The sequence below is a fragment of the Balaenoptera musculus genome, chromosome 10 (assembly GCF_009873245.2).
Source record: "Balaenoptera musculus isolate JJ_BM4_2016_0621 chromosome 10, mBalMus1.pri.v3, whole genome shotgun sequence".
NCBI lineage: Eukaryota > Metazoa > Chordata > Mammalia > Artiodactyla > Balaenopteridae > Balaenoptera > Balaenoptera musculus.
In genome coordinates, this window is record NC_045794.1 from 80,027,997 (window position 1) to 80,046,132 (window position 18,136).

Consider the following 18,136-nt stretch of genomic DNA (forward strand, 5'->3'; position numbering starts at 1 on the left):
ATATGACCCTTTCTCCAGGAAGTATTCCCTGTTCATTATACTTTTTTTTTTTAACATCTTTATTGGAGTATAATTGCTTTACATTGTTCTGTTAGTTTCTGCTGTATAACAAAGTGAATCAGCTATATATATGCATATATACCCATATCCCCTCCCTCTTGTGCCTCCCTCCCACCCTCCCTATCCCACCCCTCTAGGTGGTCACAAAGCACAGAGCTGATCTCCCTGTGCTATGCAGCTGCTTCCCACTAGCTATCTATTTCACATTTGGTAGTATATATATGTCAATGCTATTCTCTCACTTTGTCCCAGCTTACCCTTCCCCCTCCCCATGTCCTCAAGTCCATTTTCTATATCTGCATCTTTATTCCTGTCCTGCTCCTAGGTTCTTCAGAACTTTTTTTTTTTTTTTTTAAGATTCCATATATATGTGTTAGCATATGGTATTTGTTTTTCTCTTTCTGACTTACTTCACTCTGTATGACAGACTCTAGGTCCATCTACCTCACTACAAATAACTCAATATCCTTTCTTTTTATGGCTGAGTAATATTCCATTGTTTATATGTGCCACATCTTCTTTATCTATTCATCTATCAATGGACACTTGGGTTGCTTCCATGTCCTGGCTATTGTAAATAGAGCTGCAATGAACATTGTGGTACATGACTCTTTTTGAATTATGGTTTTCTCAGGGTATATGCCCAGTAGTGGGATTGCTGGGTCATATGGTAGTTCTATATTTAGTTTTTTAAGGAACCTCCATACTGTTCTCCATAGTGGCTGTATCAATTTACATTCCCACCAACAGTGCAAGAGGGTTCCCTTTTCTCCACACCCTCTCCAGCATTTATTGTTTGTAGATGTTTTGATGATGACCATTCCTACTGGTGTGAGGTGATACCTCATTGTAGTTTTTATTTGCATTTCTCTAATGATTAGTGATGTTGAGCATACTTTCATGTGTTTGTTGGCAATCTGTATATCTTCTTTGGAGAAATGTCTATTTAGATCTTCTGCCCATTTTTGGATTGGGTTGTTTGTTTTTTTCATATTGAGCTGCATGAGCTGCTTGTATATTTTGGAGATTAATCCTTTGTCAGTTGCTTCATTTGCAAATATTTTCTCCCATTCTGAGGGTTGTCTTTCACCTTGTTTATGGTTTGCTTTGTTATGCAAAAGCTTTTAAGTTTCATTAGGTCCCATTTGTTTATTATTGTTTTTATTTCCATTTCTCTAGGAGGTGGGTCAAAAAGGATCTTGCTGTGACTTATGTCAAAGAGTGTTCTTCCTGTGTTTTCCTCTACGAGTTTTATAGTGTCTGACAGTCTTATAATCATGACTCCTTTAGTTGTAAGTAAAGAAAAACTACTTATGCTAGCTCAAATGAAATAGGTTTGGTAAGGAGGCAGTATTTGGCAGGGCATGGTAAGTAAGCTCGTGCATAACCAAGGACTGGGGACAAAACACAGTGGGCCCCACAGAAAGTGAAACTTGGAGAGTCGGGAGCCAAGATTGCACTCAGTCCCACAGGCGGTGTCAGTTCTCATTTATCTCTGTTTCTTGCTCACTCATTTTACATCTAGCCCATTGGGTGCCTTCTCCAACTCCGTATTGGGACCTCTCGGCTCATCCGGCCAGTCCTGATGATAACTCTCTTCTGTTGTCCTTCCTTATATGAAATTACAATGATGGAGAATCTGATTGATTCAACCCTGCCCATAGGTAGATCTCTCTTGGGTCAGATGTCCACACAGAAACACAGCTGTGTCCAAATAGTAGGGGCTGCGGCAGTGTCCTCAGCAATAGACCACGTATGATATCAACTCTCTCTTCTTCTTCTTCATTTTCTCTTTCCATTTCTTTCTCAATTCCCAACTGTTCATTTCTGCTTAAACCCTTTCTCAGATCTGAACCTCTTTATTCCAGGGCTCTCTTCTCAGAAGAAAAGTGATCTTCCAAAGTCTTATTTTGATGTGAATTACTTTACTTGTTCTTCTCTAACACATGAATTTTAATTGTGAATTTTGCAGGGAAAGAATCCTAAAATAATTTATTATTTATCGTTAAATCTTATAGTTTGTGGCTATTTTGTATCTTTTCAAATAACCCTAATTACTTAAAAGATTGTGACCTCTGAATCCCTCTAAGTTTCATCCTGGGAATTAGGGTTAGGGAATGATGTAACAAAAGACAAATGAAATAAATAATTTGTAATTAAAATATCTAGTTTTTTACCAATAAGATCAACCTCACTATATTGTCTTATTATTTCTAGAACATGATTATTGAATGTTGCTCTGAAATAGTATCTTTGTTTTTGCCTGATGAAGAGGCAACTCCACTATCTGAGGTATGCATCTCTTTTAAAACTGTATGTGATTCTCTAACAAGTACTGTTGTTGCTATGGAAATGGAAATACAGAAAACATCTATTATGAAAGTATCAAGGGCCTAACCGTCCTTAATTAATGTGAAAAAGTGATAAACATGAGTTTATAATAGCATGTTATTTTGGTTAGAAATATTCTTTGTTAAAAAATCAACTAGTACAGAAAATTGTGGAGAGGATAATCTTAAAATCATCTCAAATCCACCATTCAGGGAATAACCATTATTAACATTTTGGAGAATATCTCAAATTTTTTTCATGTATAGTTAGACTTTTGAATTTTTACATCAGTGGGATCATACTGCACAAGCATTCTGTAACTTGTTTTTTTTTCATTCAACAATAATGCAATGGAGATATTTTTATGTGAAAAGTCTACCCTGTCTTATTTCATGCTTACATAATAGTTTCTTTTATGTATTTGTCATGTCAGGCTCTATTTATATAACTAGATCCTTATTCATGGATCTTGAGGTTGATGGGTTGTAGAACATACATATTTCACCCTTCTGTTTCACCCATCCTCAGAGTTAATTCTTAGGAATAGGATTTTGGAGTAAAAAGTATATACACATGGTCCCTGACTTACAATGATTCAACTTATGATTTTTTGACTTTATGATATTGTGAAAGCAATACACATTCAGTAGAAACCATACTTTGAATTTTGAATTTTGAGCTTTTCCCTGGCTAGCGATATGCATTCCAATACTTGTGATACGAGGCAGCAGCAGTGAACTGCAGCTCCCATCACCCCCATGATCATGAGGGGAAACAACCCACATATGTACAACCATTCGGGACCCGGACAGCCATTCTGTTCTTAACTTTCAGTACAGTATGCAGTAAATTACATGAGCTATTCAACACTTTATATAAAATTGGCTTTGTGTTAGATGATTTTGTCTAACTGCAGGCTAATGTATGTGTTCTGAGCATGTTTAGGGTATGTTAGGCTAAGCTCTGATGTTTGGTAGGTTACGTGTATTAAGTGTATTTTTGACTTAAGATATTTTCAACCTCTGATGAGCTTACCCATTTATTGGGACATAACCCCATCATAAGTAAAGGAAGATCTGTATACATTTTTTATTGTGCTAAAATATACATAATGTAAAATTTACAATTTTAATCATTTCTAAGTATACACATCAGTAGCATTAAGTACATTCAAAACGTTGTGCAAACATCTCCACCATCCATCTCCACAATTTTTTCATCATCCCAAGTAGAAACTTTGTACTCATTAAGTAATAACTCCCCATTTCCTCCTCCCCCAGCTCCTGGTAATCTCTATTACTATTTGCTTATTCTAGGTACCTCATATAAATGGAATCATACAATATTGGTTTTTTTGTGGCTGGCTTATTTAGTGCAATGTTTTCAAAGTTCATCCAGGTTTAACATGTATCAGTACTTCATTCCTTTTTAAGACTAAATAATATTCCATTGTATGTATATACCACATTTGTTTATCCACTCTTCTGTGGATGGACATTTGAGTTGTTTCTATGTTTTGGCTCCTATAAATAATGCTGCTATAACCATGGGTGTACAAGTATCTGGGTGTACACCTAGGAGTGGAATTAGTAATCGGTGGATCATATGGTAATTCTATGTTTAACTTTTTGAGGAAACCCCAACAGCTGCACCATTTTACATTCCCATCAACAGTGCAAGAGGGTTCTAATTTCTCCACATACTCACCAACACTTACTTGCTCTTTTTTGATAATAGCCATCTTAATGGGTGGAAAGTAGTATCTCATTGTGATTTTTTTTTAAAATTTATTTATTTATTTATTTATTTTTGGCTGTGTTGGGTCTTCATTTCTGTGCGAGGACTTTCTCTAGTTGTGGTAAACGGGGGCCACTCTTCATTGCGGTGCGCGGGCCTCTCACCATTGCGGCCTGTCTTATTGCAGAGCACAGGCTCCAGACGCGCAGGCTCAGTAGTTGTGGCTCACGGGCCTAGTTGCTCCGCGGCATGTGGGATCTTCCCAGACCAGGGCTCGAACCCATGTCCCCTGCATTGACAGGCAGATTCTCAACCACTGCGCCACCAGGGAAGCCCTCTCATTGTGATTTTGATTTGCATTTCCCTAATGACTAATCGGTGATCGCCCATTTTTATATCTTCTTTGGAGAAATGTCTGTTCAATCCTTTGCCCATTTTGAATGGGCATATACATTTTGGTATGTAATTGCAAATGGCCTCCAGAAATGTGACACCAGTTTTCTCTCCCATCTGCAGTAGGGAGAGAGAGGCCCAATGTACCCGTGTGTTCATCCACACTAGTTCTCCTCCTTCTTCTGTTCTCTCTCTCTCCCTCCTCCTCTTCTCCCTTTCCTCCCCCTCCTCCTCCTCCTCTTCTTCTAACTGTTGTAGGTCTGACAAGTGAAAAATTACATTTTCAATTATTTTATATTTATTAATAGTAAAGCCAAATATAGTTCATACTTTGTTGACAGTCTGTGTTTCTCCTTTTGTGGAATGGTGTTCATTCATTTAGCCAATCAACGAATACTTAGAGTGAACTGCCTATGTGTCAGGAACTCCTTTCTAGGCCCTAGAGAGCCTGCTGTGAACAAGCAATAAGGACCTCACTCTCTCGGAGCTGCCTTTTTTGTTGTTTTGTTTTTGGAGAGAAATAGTAAATAAATCAATAAGCAAGATAATTCTTCATTTTGTTAAGTGCTATGAAGGAAAAAACAGAGTGAGATGTTAGAGTAGGGTTGGCAAACTGCAGTCTGTGAACTATGTCTGGCCCACTGCCTGTTTGTAAATAAAGTTTTATTGGAACACAGCCATACTCATTTGTTTACCAGTTGTCTGTAGCTGCTTTTGAGCTACAACAGCAGAGCTCGGTAGTTTTGACAGAGACCATATAGCCCACAAAGTTTAAATTATTTGCTATCTGGCCCTTTACAGGAAAAGTATTCTGATCCCTGTGATAGAAAGTAACAGGGGATGGGGCAACAGTTTAGATGGGTGGTCAGAGAAGAATTCTCTTAGGAGATGACATTTGAAGTAAGACCTGAAACATTACACTGTCTCCCTCCCACTAGATCATTAGCTTCTTTGGAGCAGGGGTGGTGCTATCTTAATCTTTGAATTCTTACAGTGCCTTGTACATGACATCACTTGGTTACTGTTTCTTGAATTAAATTCTCTTTAGTTTTAAATACCTGAAATTTAATATTTGCTTAAAATTTTTTTTTCATCTGGCCATTCATGTTCTTTTCCCATGTTTTTAAATGAGGAACTTAATTTTTTATTATGGAAATATGTAGAATTACTGCAGCAGACCATTGACAATAAAAATCATGCTTAAATCTAATTTTGTACAAACTGTGATTTACAAATAGGTCACAGAAAAAAATTGTTATTTTAAGACACATGATTTATAACATTAATGGGCTTTGGCCCCTGACAGACCTGGGTTGGAATCCCAGCCTTGGATCTTGTTTGACCTGAGGCAAATCATTAAACTTCTCTAAGCCTCAGTTTTCTCATAGGTAGAGTGGGGTAATAATGCCAGCAATGCCTCACAGTTGTGAGGACTAAAGTAAATAATGTATGTTAAGTATTTGGATTAGGGTCTAGTGCAAATAAATGTTAAATAATTATTAGCTATTTCATCATGTCATCTTCATTATCATCTTCCCTACCATGGTCCTGCCTTCCATGTGTGAATTCTTCATCCTCTAGTCAACTAATTTCAACAGATTTTTAAGATCCAAATTTGTTTTGAAATACTGACAGAAAAGGAGAGTAACAGTGTTAAAGAGAGAGAGAAAACCAGGAATCATTTTCTTTGCCTGTAATGTAAATAATTGTTGAATCCTAGAGGAATTAGGTCAGGGTACAAGATCCCAACATGGGATCACAGTCGTGAAAGAATCACTGGTCCAAGAGAAGGTGCCTCCAATTGAATCCCACGCTAACACTTCCACTGAGAGCAAGACTTACCTGATAGTCCTGGATGGAGCGTGGGCGTTTACAAGCTTGTTCCAAGAAGTAAATGGTTAAAATAAAGAAGAAGTAAATTTGTCTAAATAAAATTGCATGCCTTTTTTTGTCACTGGCATGAGATCTTGCTGTTCAGTTTAGTTCCTTACTGAACATATCTATTATAATTGCCTTTGCCTGTATTGCCTCTTCTTAATTAAAATAAATATTGCCACACACAACTTGTGACAAAAATAACCTGAGATAGCAAGGAAGTGAAGGAAGGGAATGAGTGCTCTGTGCTAACGTTCTTAGTGACTAGTCACAGAACGTAAATGACCATTAGGTATACTTTCAGGTGCACCAACAATGAAGCGATCCTTTCATTGCCTACATAGGTTCAGATTATTGCAGTTTCCAAGTTGTCAGGTAGGATTCAAACATAATGCTAAAAATATTCTTCCCGCTCTTGCTGTGACTGACTGTGGGGAGTCGATCTATACAACTCCATTCATCAGTAATTATTGACTTCCAGCTGCACGCAGAACATTGGTGTAGATACTTTTGTTGCTGTAAAGGCAGCATAGGTTTAAGTTCCTGCATTCAGCTAAATTAAATACTTTCGTATTGGTTCACATGATACATGTGAATTTACCTAATCTATGTGTGTGTGTGTGTATGTGTGTAGTAGGTGTATCTGTGTGTGTGTGTTATGTGTGTCTGTAGTGTGTGTACATGTGTGTATGTATGTATTGAACTGATTTGAGTCATACAGACTCAGTATGGAGAGGAAATTCCTAGGAGCAGATCCTGCTTTGAAGGTAGAAAAGGTGACCCTAAGCCAAGAGAAAAGACACATTGTATAAGGAGATTGCAAAGTAGTTTTTCTTGGCTGCATGAGTTTAGTAGGATGTTTTTTGAGTTCACGGTTTTTAGCTAGACCTACTATAGTACCTGACAAACAGTAATGCTAATAATCATTAAACTGCAAATCTTACTAATAGTAGTAGTAATTGTAATATTTATTGAGCACGTGGCACGTGAAGACACTGTCCAGTGTTTTAAATCCAGTATCTCATTTAACATTACAAGAAGCCTATGCAGTTGGTTACTGTTACTCTCCCCGTGTTAGAAATGGGGAGGTGTAGCAGCATGCCCGAGCTCTTGCAGCTTGTAAGCAGAGGAGACACTTGTCAACCATAGATCCTCTTACATCCGGGATCTGCATCTTTAACTAAAGTGCACCAGTGAATGTCTGATTGGAAGAGGGAGCAGATGCTGCAGGGTGTTGAGGAGTGAGAGGTGAGAAAGGGAAGGTTGCAAGTGTAGATGAATCTTTGAGAAGGTTTGGGATAGGCGTCTGGAGAGGGTTGGAGGAGCAGCTCCCAGGAGACACGGAGTCAAGGGCGGGTGTTAGGACAGCAGCAGTGGACAGGGCGAGGAGCCGGGAGGGGTGGAGGTTGCCTGTCGAGAAGAAAAAAAGAACAAATGATGAAGCAAGGCCTAAGGGAGAGGGCCGGAAACAGAAAGATATTGACAGCATAAGTGAGAGAGTTGCCTGCAAACAGAGGAAATGCACCTCTTTCTGTAGGTCTTGGGGCAGCAGATTAAGGGCAGGAAGGGATGTAAGTAAGTGTATGAGAGAAGGATAGGAGAAGCGGGGGCAGTTCACACCCAGTGGTTTTCACTTTCTCAATGAAGTAGAGGCAAGTTCATCTAAGACTGGAGTGGGGTAAAGCGTTGAGGGTATGATCTTCTAAGAGAGATGAAGATCTTGAATATTCACAGTCACTGAGTGTGATGAGCGAGGAGCTGACCAAGAAAAAGTAAAAGAATTGAGGGCCACAATGAGATTTAAAAGTCACACGTTTGAGGGGCACTAGGCTGCTTGGCTTGTGATTTTTCTCCAGCAGCGCTTGGCTTCCCGGATATGGCTGTGGAAAATGCCAGTAGAGGCAGATGCAAGAGGAGAGCAGAGACGCATGGGAGGTGAGAGTACTCGTGAGACACCTGACGGCCTGCCAGAGGCTCAGGTGGCTTGGAGCAGCTATAATTTTATTTCACAGTAAATCCCCGAATTCCTCTCATTTACTCTGAGAAAGCACTGGTAGAGCCTGATGTCTGCCATTATTTCTCAAGCTCCAGTTGAATAGAAAATAGTTTAATCATACAATATGTTTTCTAAAAAAATTTTTTTTGAATTTTAACTAAAAAATTTCTTGACAGATTCTAATGACCTACACTACATTATTATGTACAATATTAATGGGCACTTTTTTTTCACATGGTTGAATTTAGTGTGCCCATGTTCTCTTATTTCTGATTCTGAAAATAATCATTTTTGATGTGTTTATGATCAGATATTGACATCAACCATACGCTAGTCACTAAAATAACTATTATCTTTGAGAAGGTTTGGGTAAGAACTATGGGGAAGGCAGAGGAACAGTAAGAGGGAGACATAGAGTCACAGGTATGTTAACACATGTTAGTTTATTTAGTCATTTGTCTCCCCTACTAGAGCAGATTGAGTCTTCTGTATAATAAGATTGGATCTTATTACATTTATAGTCTTCCTGCCTTGCCCAGTGTTGGCTCCCCAAGGGTGTCAGTAAGTGTTTTGTTTTGTTTTTTTTTAATTAATTAATTAATTAATTTTTGGCTGCATTGGGTCTTTGTTGCTGTGGGCGCAGGCTTTCTCAAGTGGCGACGAGCAGGGCTACTCTTTTTTTTTTTTTTAATTAATTTATTTATTTATTTATTTTTGGCTATGTTGGGTCTTCGTTTCTGTGCAAGGGCTTTCTCTAGTTGTGGCAAGCGGGGGCCACTCTTCATCGCGGTGTGCGGGCCTCTCACTCTTACGGCCTCTCTTGTCGTGGAGCACAGGCTCCAGATGCGCAGGCTCAGTAGTTGTGGCTCACGGGCCCAGTTGCTCCGCAGCATGTGAGATCTTCCCAGACCAGGGCTCGAACCCGTGTCCCCTGTATTGGCAGGCAGATTCTCAACCACTGCACCACCAGGGAAGCCCCGGGTCTACTCTACATTGCAGTGCACGGGCTTCTCTTTGCAGTGGCTTCTCTTGTTGCGGAGCACGGGCTCTAGGCACGCAGGCTTCAGTAGTTGTGGCACGCAGGCTCAGTATTTGTGGCTCGCGGGCTCTAGAGCGCAAGCTCAGTAGTTGTGGTACATGGGCTTAGTTGCTCTGCGGCATGTGGGAATCTTCCTGGACCAGGGGTCGAACCCGTGCCCCCTGCATTGGCAGGTGGATTCTTAACCACTGCGCCACCAGGGAAGTCCCAGTAAGTGTTTGTTAAATAAATGAACGCTCGTGATACATCTTCCAGGGATCCCTCTGGGTTGCAGTTCTGGTCTTGACATAACAATGACTTTGGGTTCTCAGTTTCATGCATTTGTATCATAAACATTTGTCAAGTGCCTCCTCTGTGCCAGCCATTGGACTAGGCATTGGGATAAAGAAGTAAAAGCGAGTCCCTGCCTTCAAGGGGGCCTGCAGTTTGTTGGGGGAGACAGACAAATACAGAAGCAATTACAGTACAGGGTGAAATAGAGGCCTGAGGGCCAAATACCACTCCTCAGTGATAATATCAGTTAATATTCTAATACTATCTCAGCATAATTCTGAAGGTGAGAAATTCCCTTTGGTATCTTTTAAGAAGGGTTCACTAGTTCCATGTAAGAAATCAAGATAATAGAAGCTCCTATGACCAATGGTTAAAAGTCCTAGTTATTTTGGAAAATGATTGGAAGGCAGTAGAGAATCCTTAGGTAGATATAAGCATGATCAAGGGTACTTGTGAGAGCATTTTCCTCTGATTAGGAAGACATTCAGAAGAGGAGGCAGAAAACAGAAGTCCTAGCTTTGGCAGTAGGCTCAGTTGCCACAAGGGCATGACTTATGGTTTTGTTCATGAGGATGGAGAGAATGGGGCGAATCCCAAAAGCCCTGTATATAAAAACAAAGGGAGAAGGTTTTGTTTTGTTTGTTTTTAAGTCGGTTTAGTTTACAGGCTGCAGCTGAGCACAAGGCCTTGTGCAGGACCCACTGGAGGAATCAGAGATGAGAGGGACAGAGTCCTCGCCCCGAAGAGGCCGGCAGGCTAGAAAGGAGGCATGGGGCTAATGGTTACACACATGGAGACAGTGGTTGTGGTTTTAAAATGGGTGATTGTTTTGCATGAAGATGGGGAGAAAGAGGTTGACAGAGGTTCAAAGACCTGCCCAAGGTCATTCACCTGGTAACCGTCACAACCAAAACTGGGCAGACCCCAGAGTCTATGCTGTTAACTGTTATCATTACCCTAAAACCAGCACTGTCCCACCTTTTCAGTTTGGGGACTCTTGGCCATTCAGGTGGCAGGGCTGGTTGAGCAATACATCACTGAGGGAGAGTTAGAGTCAGGGTAGACTCAGGGTTAGGCAGCAGTGTGTGTGCTGGTTAACAGACAGGCTTGAAAGTCAAGTTGCCTGCCTCAAAATCCCAGCCCGGCTCTGATGTTTGCTAGTTGTATAACCTTAGACAAGTTGTTTAACCTCAATGCTTCAGTTTCCCTATTTGTAAAATAGAAATAAAAATAGAACTTACCTCATAGGCTTGTTGTATGGATTAAGTGAGCTAATCCATGTAAAACTCTTAGAACAGGGTCTGGCACATACTAAGCAAAATAGTTGGTTACTATTATTATCACTTAAGAGCTGTCTGAGTTCACTTGGAATTAGACCCTTGTAAACAGATTTGTTTCTCTAAGGGGTGACTGTAGAAGAACAACAATAACATGCCTGAGATAAAGCCTCTACTTTCTCAAAAGAGAGGCTGGAATAATGCAAGTGCTAGGAATGTATCACCTCTAACCACGTGTATCCCCCATTCTCATCTGTTCCAGTTACTATGTTTATATAACAAAGCACCCCAAATTTAGTGGCATAAAATGACCATCATCTCATTAAGCTCAAGGGGTCTGTGGGTCACATATTTGGAAAGGGCAGAGTGGGGCAACTTGTCTCTGCTCCATGGTATCTGGGGCATCTGCCGGGAAGACTTGAAGGTCGGAGGTGATGCAGCTGCTGAGGGCTGGAATCCCTGAAGGCTCGAAGGCTCATTTGGTTTGTTGCCCGATGCTGGCTGTTGGCCGGGGGTGCTGAAGGCTGTGGGCCAGAACACAGCACCTGACCTCACTGTGGCTGGTGGGCCTCCATACAGTGTGGTGTCTGGGTTTTAAGAGTGAGCCTTCCAGGAGAAGCAGGCCAGAAGCTCTATCACTGTTGAGGCCCTAGTTTGGAAGTTACATAATGACACAGTCTCTATTCCACCCGCATTCAAGGTTGGACCTCTTCTTGATGGGAAGAGTGTCAATGTCAGATTGTAAGAAGGGCGTGTGGGTGGGAAGCTATTGTTGCAGCCATTTTGGGAAATTGCATTTGGCCACAACATTCAATAAAGCACTCCCAGTTTCTAAGACTATTTCTGCTCTGAGCAGAGGCTGCTCCTGGCAAACTGCTTAGCCAATATATATTTTTTTTATTAAAAAAATTTTTTTAACATCTTTACTGGACTATAATTGCTTTACAACGGTGTGTTAGTTTCTGCTGTATAACAAAGTGAATCAGCTGTACGTATACTTATATCCCCATATCCCCTCCCTCTTGTGTCTCCCTCCCACCCTCCCTATCCCACCCCTCTAGGTGGTCACAAAGCACCCAGCTGATCTCCCTGTGCTATGCTGCTGCTTCCCACTAGCTAGCTATTTTACGTTTGGTAGTGTATATATGTCCATGCCACTCTCTCACTTCATCCCAGCTTACCCTTCCCCCTCCCCATGTCCTAAAGTCCATTCTCTATGTCTGTGTCTTTATTCCTGTCCTGCCCCTAGGTTCTTCAGAACGATTTTTTTTTTTTAGATTCCATATATATTTGTTAGCATATGGTATTTGTTTTTCTCCTTCTGACTTACTTCACTCTGTATGGCAGTCTCTAGATCCATCCACATCTCAACAAGTGACTCAATTTCGTTCCTTTTTATGACTGAGTAATATTCCATTCTATATATGTACCACATCTTCTTTATCCATTCGTCAGTCGATGGGCATTTAGGTTGCTTCCATGACCTGGCTATTGTAAATAATGCTGCAATGAACATTGGGATGCATGTGTCTTTTTGAATTATGGTTTTCTCTGGGTATATGCCCAATAGTGGGATTGCTGGATCATATGGTAATTCTACTTTTAGTTTTTTAAGGAACCTCCATACTGCTCTCCATAGTGGCTGTATCAATTTACATTCCCACCAATGGTGCAAGAGTGTTCCCTTTTCTCCACACCCTCTCCAGCATTTGTTGTTTGTAGATTTTCTGATGATGCCCATTCTAACTGGTGTGAGGTGATACCTCATTGTAGTTTTGATTTGCATTTCTCTAATGATTAGTGATGTTGAGCATCCTTTCATGTGTTTGCTGGCAATCTGTATATCTTCTTTGGAGAAATGTCTATTTAGGTCTTCTGCCCATTTATGGATTGGGTTGTTTGTTTTTTTGATATTGAGCTGCATGAGCTGCTTGTATATTTTGGAGATTAATCCTTTGTCAGTTGCTTTGTTTGCAAATATTTTCTCCCATTCTGAGGGTTGTCTTTTCGTCTTGGTTATGGTTTCCTTTGCTATGCAAAAGCTTTTAAGTTTCATTAGGTCCCATTTGTTTATTTTTGTTTTTATTTCCATTTCTCTAGGAGCTGGGTCAAAAAGGATCTTGCTGTGATTTATGTCATATAGTGTTCTGCCTATGTTTTCCTCTAAGAGTTTTAATAGTGTCTGGCCTTACATTTAGGTCTTTAATCCATTTTGAGTTTATTTTTGTGTATGGTGTTAGGGAGTGTTCTAATTTCATTCTTTTACATGTAGCTGTCTGGTTTTCCCAGCACCACTTATTGAGGAGGCTGTCTTTTCTCCATTGTATATTCTTGCCTCCTTTATCAAAATAAGGTGACAATATGTGTGTGGGTTTATCTCTGGGCTTTCTATCCTGTTTGATTGATCTATATTTCTGTTTTTGTGCGAGTACCGTACTGTCTTGATTACCGTGGCTTTGTAGTATAGTCTGAAGTCAGGGAGCTTGATTCCTCCAGCTCTGTTTTTCTTTCTCAAGATTGCTTTGGCTATTCGGGGTCTTTTGTGTTTCCATACAAATTGTGAAGTTTTTTGTTCTAGTTCTGTGAAAAATGCCACTGGTAGTTTGATAGGGATTGCACTGAATCTTTAGATTGCTTTGGGTAGTAGAGTCATTTTCACAATGTTGATTCTTCCAATCCAAGAACATGGTATATCTCTCCATCTGGTTGTATCATCTTTAATTTCTTTCATCAGTGTCTTATAGTTTTGTGCATACAGGTCTTTTGTCTCCTTAGGTAGGTTTATTCCTCAGTATTTTATTCTTTTTGTTGCAATGGTAAATGAGAGTGTTTCCTTAATTTCTCTTTCAGATTTTTCATCATTCGTGTATAGGAATGCAAGAGATTTCTGTGCATTAATTTTGTATCCTACTACTTTACCAGATTCATTGATTAGGTCTAGTAGTTTTCTGGTAACATCTTTAGGATTCTCTATGTATAGTATCATGTCATCTGCAAACGGTGACAGCTTTACTTCTTCTTTTCCGATCTGGTTTCCTTTTATTTGTTTTTCTTCTCTGATTGCTGTGGCTAAAACTTCCGAAACTATGTTGAATAATAGTGGTGAGAGTGGGCAACCTTGTCTTGTTCCTGATCTTAGTGGAAATGGTTTCAGTTTTTCACCATTGAGAATGATGTTGTCTGTGGGTTTGTCATATATGGCCTTTATTATGTTGAGGTAAGTTACCACTATGCCTACTTTCTGGAGAGTTTTTATCATAAATTGTTGTTGAATTTTGTGGAAAGCTTTTTCTGCATCTATTGAGATGATCATATGGTTTTTCTCCTTCAATTTGTTAATATGGTTTATCACATTGATTGATTTGCATATATTGAAGAATCCTTGCATTCCCGGGATAAACCCCACTTGGTCATGGTGTATGATCCTTTTAATGTGCTTTTGGAGTCTGCTTGCTAGTGTTCTGTTGAGGATTTTTACATCTATGTTCATCAGTGATATTGGCCTGTAGTTTTCTTTTTTTGTGACATCTTTGTCTGGTGTTGGTATCAGGGTGATGGTTGCCCTTAGAATGAGTTTGAGAGTGTTCCTCCCTCTGCTATATTTTGGTAGAGTTTGAGAAGGATAGGTGTTAGCTCTTCTCTAAATGTTTGATAGAATTCGCCAGTGAAGCCATCTGGTCCTGGGCTTTTGTTTGTTGGAAGATTTTTAATCACAGTTTCAATTTCAGTGCTTGTGATTGGTCTGTTTATATTTTCTGTTTCTTCCTGGTTCAGTTTCAGAAGGTTGTGCATTTCTAAGAATTTGTCCATTTCTTCCAGGTTGTGGACAAATTTCTAATTCTGTTGATTTGAGTCTTTTCCCTTTTTTTCTTGGTGAGTCTGGCTAATGGTTTATCAATTTTGTTTATCTTCTCAAAGAACCAGGTTTTAGTCTTATTGATCTTTGCTCTTGTTTCCTTCATTTCTTTTTCATTTATTTCCAATCTGATGTTTATGATTTCTTTCCTTCTGCTAACTTTGGGTTTTGTTTGTTCTTCTTTCTCTAATTGCTTTAGGTGTAAGGTTAGGTTGTTTATTTGAGATTTTTCTTGTGTCTTAAGGTAAGATTGTATTGCTATAAATTTCCCTCTTAGAACTGCTTTTGCTGCATCCCATAGATTTTGGGTAGTCGTGTTTTCATTGTCATTTGTGTCTAGGTAATTTTTTATTTTCTCTTTGATTTCTTCAGTGATCTCTTGGTTATTTAGTAGCGTATTGTTTAGCCTCCATGTGTTTGTATTTTTAACAGTTTTTTTCCCTATAATTGATATCTAGTCTTATAGCATTGTGGTCAGAAAAGATACTTGCTATGATTTCAATTTTCTTAAATTTACCAAGGCTTGATTTGTGATGCAAGATATGATCTATCCTGGAGAATGGTCCACGAACACTTGAGAAGAAAGTGTATTCTGTTGTTTTGGGATGGAACGTCCTATAAATATCAATTAAGTCCATCTTGTTTAATGTGTCATTTAAGGCTTGTGTTTCCTTATTTATTTTCATTTTGGATGATCTGTCCATTGGTGAAAGTGGGGTGTTAAAGTCCCTTAGTATGATTGTGTTACTGTCGATTTCCCCTTTTATGGCTGTTAGCATTTGCCTTATGTATTGTGGTGCTTCTATAATGGGTGCATAAATATTTATAATTGTTATATCTTCTTCTTAGATTGATCCCTTGATCATTATGTAGTGTCCTTCTTTGTTCCTTGTAGTAGTCTTTATTTTAAAGTCTATTTTGTCTGATATGAGAATTGCTACTCCAGCTTTCTTTTGATTTCCATTTGCATGGAATATCTTTTTCCATTTTGTATGTGTCCCTAGGTCTGAAGTGGGTCTCTTGTACATAGCATATATATGGGTCTTGTTTTTATATCCATTCAGCCAGTCTATGTCTTTTGGTTGGAGCATTTAATCCATTTACATTTAAGGTAATTATCAATATGTGTATTCCTATTATCATTTTCTTAATTGTTTTGGGTTTGTTATTGTAGGTCTTTTCCCTCTCTTGTGTTTCCTGCACAGATAAGTTCCTTTGGTATTTGTTGTAAAGCTGGTTTGGTGGTGCTGAATTCTCTTAGCTTTTGCTTGTCTGTAAAGGTTTTAATTTCTCCATCGAATCTGAATGAGATCCTTGCTGGGTAGGGGAATCTTGGTTGTAGGTTTTTCCCTTTCATCACTTTAAATATGTCCTGCCACACTCTTCTGTGCTTAGCCAATTTTTTAAATTAGTCAGCAACTCTCCCCAAATATACTAGGTAACTGTTACGGAATTGCTGAGTGTGTTTATACCCAGAGGACAGAGGAAAAACTAGGTGGGTTCTCAGTTCCCTTTGAAAAAAGCTATACAGTTTTTCTGGCTGTTGGATGGAGTTGCATGTGTCCCAATTTATGTGGGATAGCTTCCACATCACTTTTTTGGGGGGCTGTTAAGTCCTAGAAGGTAGGCTATTTATCTTCCTTTAAGCTGTTAAGTCCTAGAGGGTAGGCTATTTAACTTCCTTTGGCTAATTTTGTTACATTATCCTATGCCCCTTGGTTTCTTTTTAACAAAACTTCCCAAATGGTGACAATGACAATACTGTCTGTAAACTGTCACTTATAGCATTGGGAACAAGGTATTCTGTAGTTTACTAAGTATTAAAAAATTAATTCTATTAATGTAACTTCTTTCAGTTGAAAGTTGTAGTTGTTTTTTTTTTTGTACCAGCCAAGAGCTGTCTGAATAGATTTTACGGGCATCAAGAATTACATCTTTCTTCTGTGAGACATTATTATTCTGTCCTCAAGTGAAGAGTATCCTTTGTATGTAAGTTCATGAGACATCCACTTAATATTCTTATATTCTTTTGGAGACAATGCCGAATGACATCAGTTCCACACTGCCTTTAAAACACAGCTCTGACTTTGATTCCATCCGCTTCACTATTCATTTGCAACTGTCAAATTTGGCTAAGGGAAAAAGAAAGCCCTTAAGAAAAGGCTAGGCTATTAATGTGCTCTTCAAAATGCTAAGAAAAGGCTAAGCTGTTTATAGCGTTTTCAAAATGCTCATCTCTCGGAGATTTGCCAGCAACAGTGTCAAGGTGAAATAGCTCTCGTTCATCCAGGAACTGAGAGCCTTTGTGTTCTCTACACTCAAAGCACTGGTCCCACTGTTGTTAGACGTGCTCTTTGGGGGTATAATGATCCTTGGATATAATTTAAACCAAAATATAGTCATGAACCTGATATTGTGTATTTACTGTAAAAGTGGCAAGAAGTGTGTGCAATGCTTGAGAAAGCAAGCCTGGCTTCATCCTGGGTACAGCTGTATTTCAGAATCAAGGGGACAATTTCCTGAAGTTTAGTCACTTTGTGTAACTTCAAAGGAAGTGAGAGGCAGGGGTATTATTAGCAAATCTGTACATTGCTTTCTATCTTGCTGAAAACTGAGTCAAGTGCTTAGTTTCATTCACTTCATGCATTTTGCGAAACGTTTTTGTCTTGATTAAAAATCTGGACCCTTAACAATGGCATTATAATTCATTTTAGGAGGATGTTGATTTTGGCCTCATATTTCTCAGTCAGTTGACAAGCCTTTTGAAATTCTCCAGACCAATGTTCTTTATATTTAAATAAATCCACAAAGGAGAAACTGGTGTAAATTTACCCATTTTCTTTGTTAATACTTTGGACACCAGCCATTCGAGATTTTTGCCCTTATTTGTCCTGTATCTCAGGTAGCTGGTACCATTATGTTCTTTTCTCAACCACCTGTGAGAGCACAGCGTGGTGGGAAGAGTGCTCGGCACACGCTAGAGCCCCAGTGTTGCTCTTGTGGACAAGTCGTTAGTCCTTAAAGACCTCAGGTCAATTACATGCTGCTGAAGGTCTCGGAAGCAACGTATCTCAGCAGATCAAAACATGATTTGATTCTTGGTTCCACCATCTATTGATGGTGTGAACGTGAGCTACTCACTTTTCCTTGTCTGCTTCAGCTCCTTATCTGTACATTGGTGATAGCTTCTCCTCATGTAGGATTGCGTTAGAAACAGTATGTGACACGTCTGATATAGTGCCTGTCAACGACATGGGTAAGCATCCAATACATTGTGGCCATCTTTATTTTTCCCTGCC

General features: G+C 39.3%; 1 protein-coding gene across 1 annotated transcript in view; it reads left to right on the plus strand.

Moving 5' to 3' along the window:
- The window catches only part of CFAP54 (cilia and flagella associated protein 54), a 298,821-nt gene that overhangs the window by 266,294 nt on the left and 14,391 nt on the right, over nucleotides 1–18,136 (plus strand). Inside the window, 1 exon segment of the mRNA XM_036865998.1 lies at nucleotides 2,278–2,352. Coding sequence (XP_036721893.1) covers nucleotides 2,278–2,352 — 75 coding nt within the window.